Here is a 1,094-nt window from a genome sequence, read left to right on the forward strand (position 1 = left end):
TGACAAGGCTCTCTGATAAACAAACCTTTAAGGAACTGGCTGAGACTGATCAAACTCAGTGAGGATGCTCAGATAGATCTCTCCTTCACTGTCTATACATTGTAAGTGTTTTGTTCAATTTTAAGATTTATATGTACTGCATTCACTGTACTGTACTAATGTTTACACTGTTTGTTCAAGCATAATAACGTGAAAGTTTATTCCTCAAAAATCCTGGTACACTAACCATTATAAGATTACATGTGAGAAAGAAAGAGATAAAAGAAAAAGAAAATACACAAGATTCTAGCATGATTTGCTGGTACAGACTTGAGACTGGTTGACTATGACTTTGTTTGACAGTTGTAGGCCTCAGTGGGCCAGGGAACCTTGACGTTGAACGGACTGGTGTTAGACAATCATCAATCTTTTCTTTTTCACCTATCAATGATTTTAAGCTTGCTTCTTTTTCCTTTGGCTTTAATCATCCTCTATTTTGTTTAAATTTGTTTCCTTCTCCATCCCTTGACCTTTCCACATCTTCCTATTTCTCTAACCCTCTTCTGCCCTTTCCTTCCTGCCACCCCGATGCGCTTTTCCTCTCCAGCTGGGTTTGTGAAGTCGCCCATGTCTGAGACTAAGCTTACGGGGGACACCTTTGAGCTGTACTGCGACGTGGTTGGTAACCCCACTCCAGAGATCCAGTGGTGGTATGCTGAGATCAACCGAGCCGACTCCTTCAAGCAGCTGTGGGACGGAGCCCGCAAGCGTCGGGTATCTATCAACACGGCCTACGGCACCAATGGGGTCAGTGTGCTCGGCATCACGCGCCTCACACTGGAGGACTCTGGGACCTATGAGTGCCGGGCCAGCAACGACCCCAGGCGCAATGACCTCCGACAAAACCCAGCCATCACCTGGATCCGTGCCCAGGCCACCATTTCGGTGCTACAGAGTGAGTGGTCTATGTCCCGTAGTACCTAGATGGTGAACGAACTACCCCTGTCCCAACCACTCCAACCCGTAAAAACCTCTCAAGAGCTCACCCTCACCACAGCGGTTACTGGCCAGGCAAAAATAAAACAAACAACGTTATTTATTCATGTTCCTTTTTT

The 1,094-nt window shown here is 46.0% G+C and overlaps 1 protein-coding gene across 1 annotated transcript; it reads left to right on the forward strand.

The window, feature by feature from the left end:
• Positions 1-567: 567 nt before the first annotated feature.
• LOC147820075 (neuroplastin-like) lies at positions 568-934 on the forward strand (the record flags this gene model as incomplete). Its single annotated transcript, XM_087177198.1, has 1 exon — positions 568-934. A coding segment is annotated over exon 1 (367 nt), but the record flags the coding sequence as incomplete, so codon positions are not given.
• Positions 935-1,094: the final 160 nt, after the last annotated feature.

The sequence above is a fragment of the Seriola lalandi genome, unplaced genomic scaffold (assembly GCF_002814215.2).
Source record: "Seriola lalandi dorsalis isolate HSWRI2012SDOR001 ecotype SW California unplaced genomic scaffold, Sedor1 jcf7180002002827, whole genome shotgun sequence".
In the NCBI taxonomy this organism is placed as follows: Eukaryota; Metazoa; Chordata; class Actinopteri; order Carangiformes; family Carangidae; genus Seriola; species Seriola lalandi.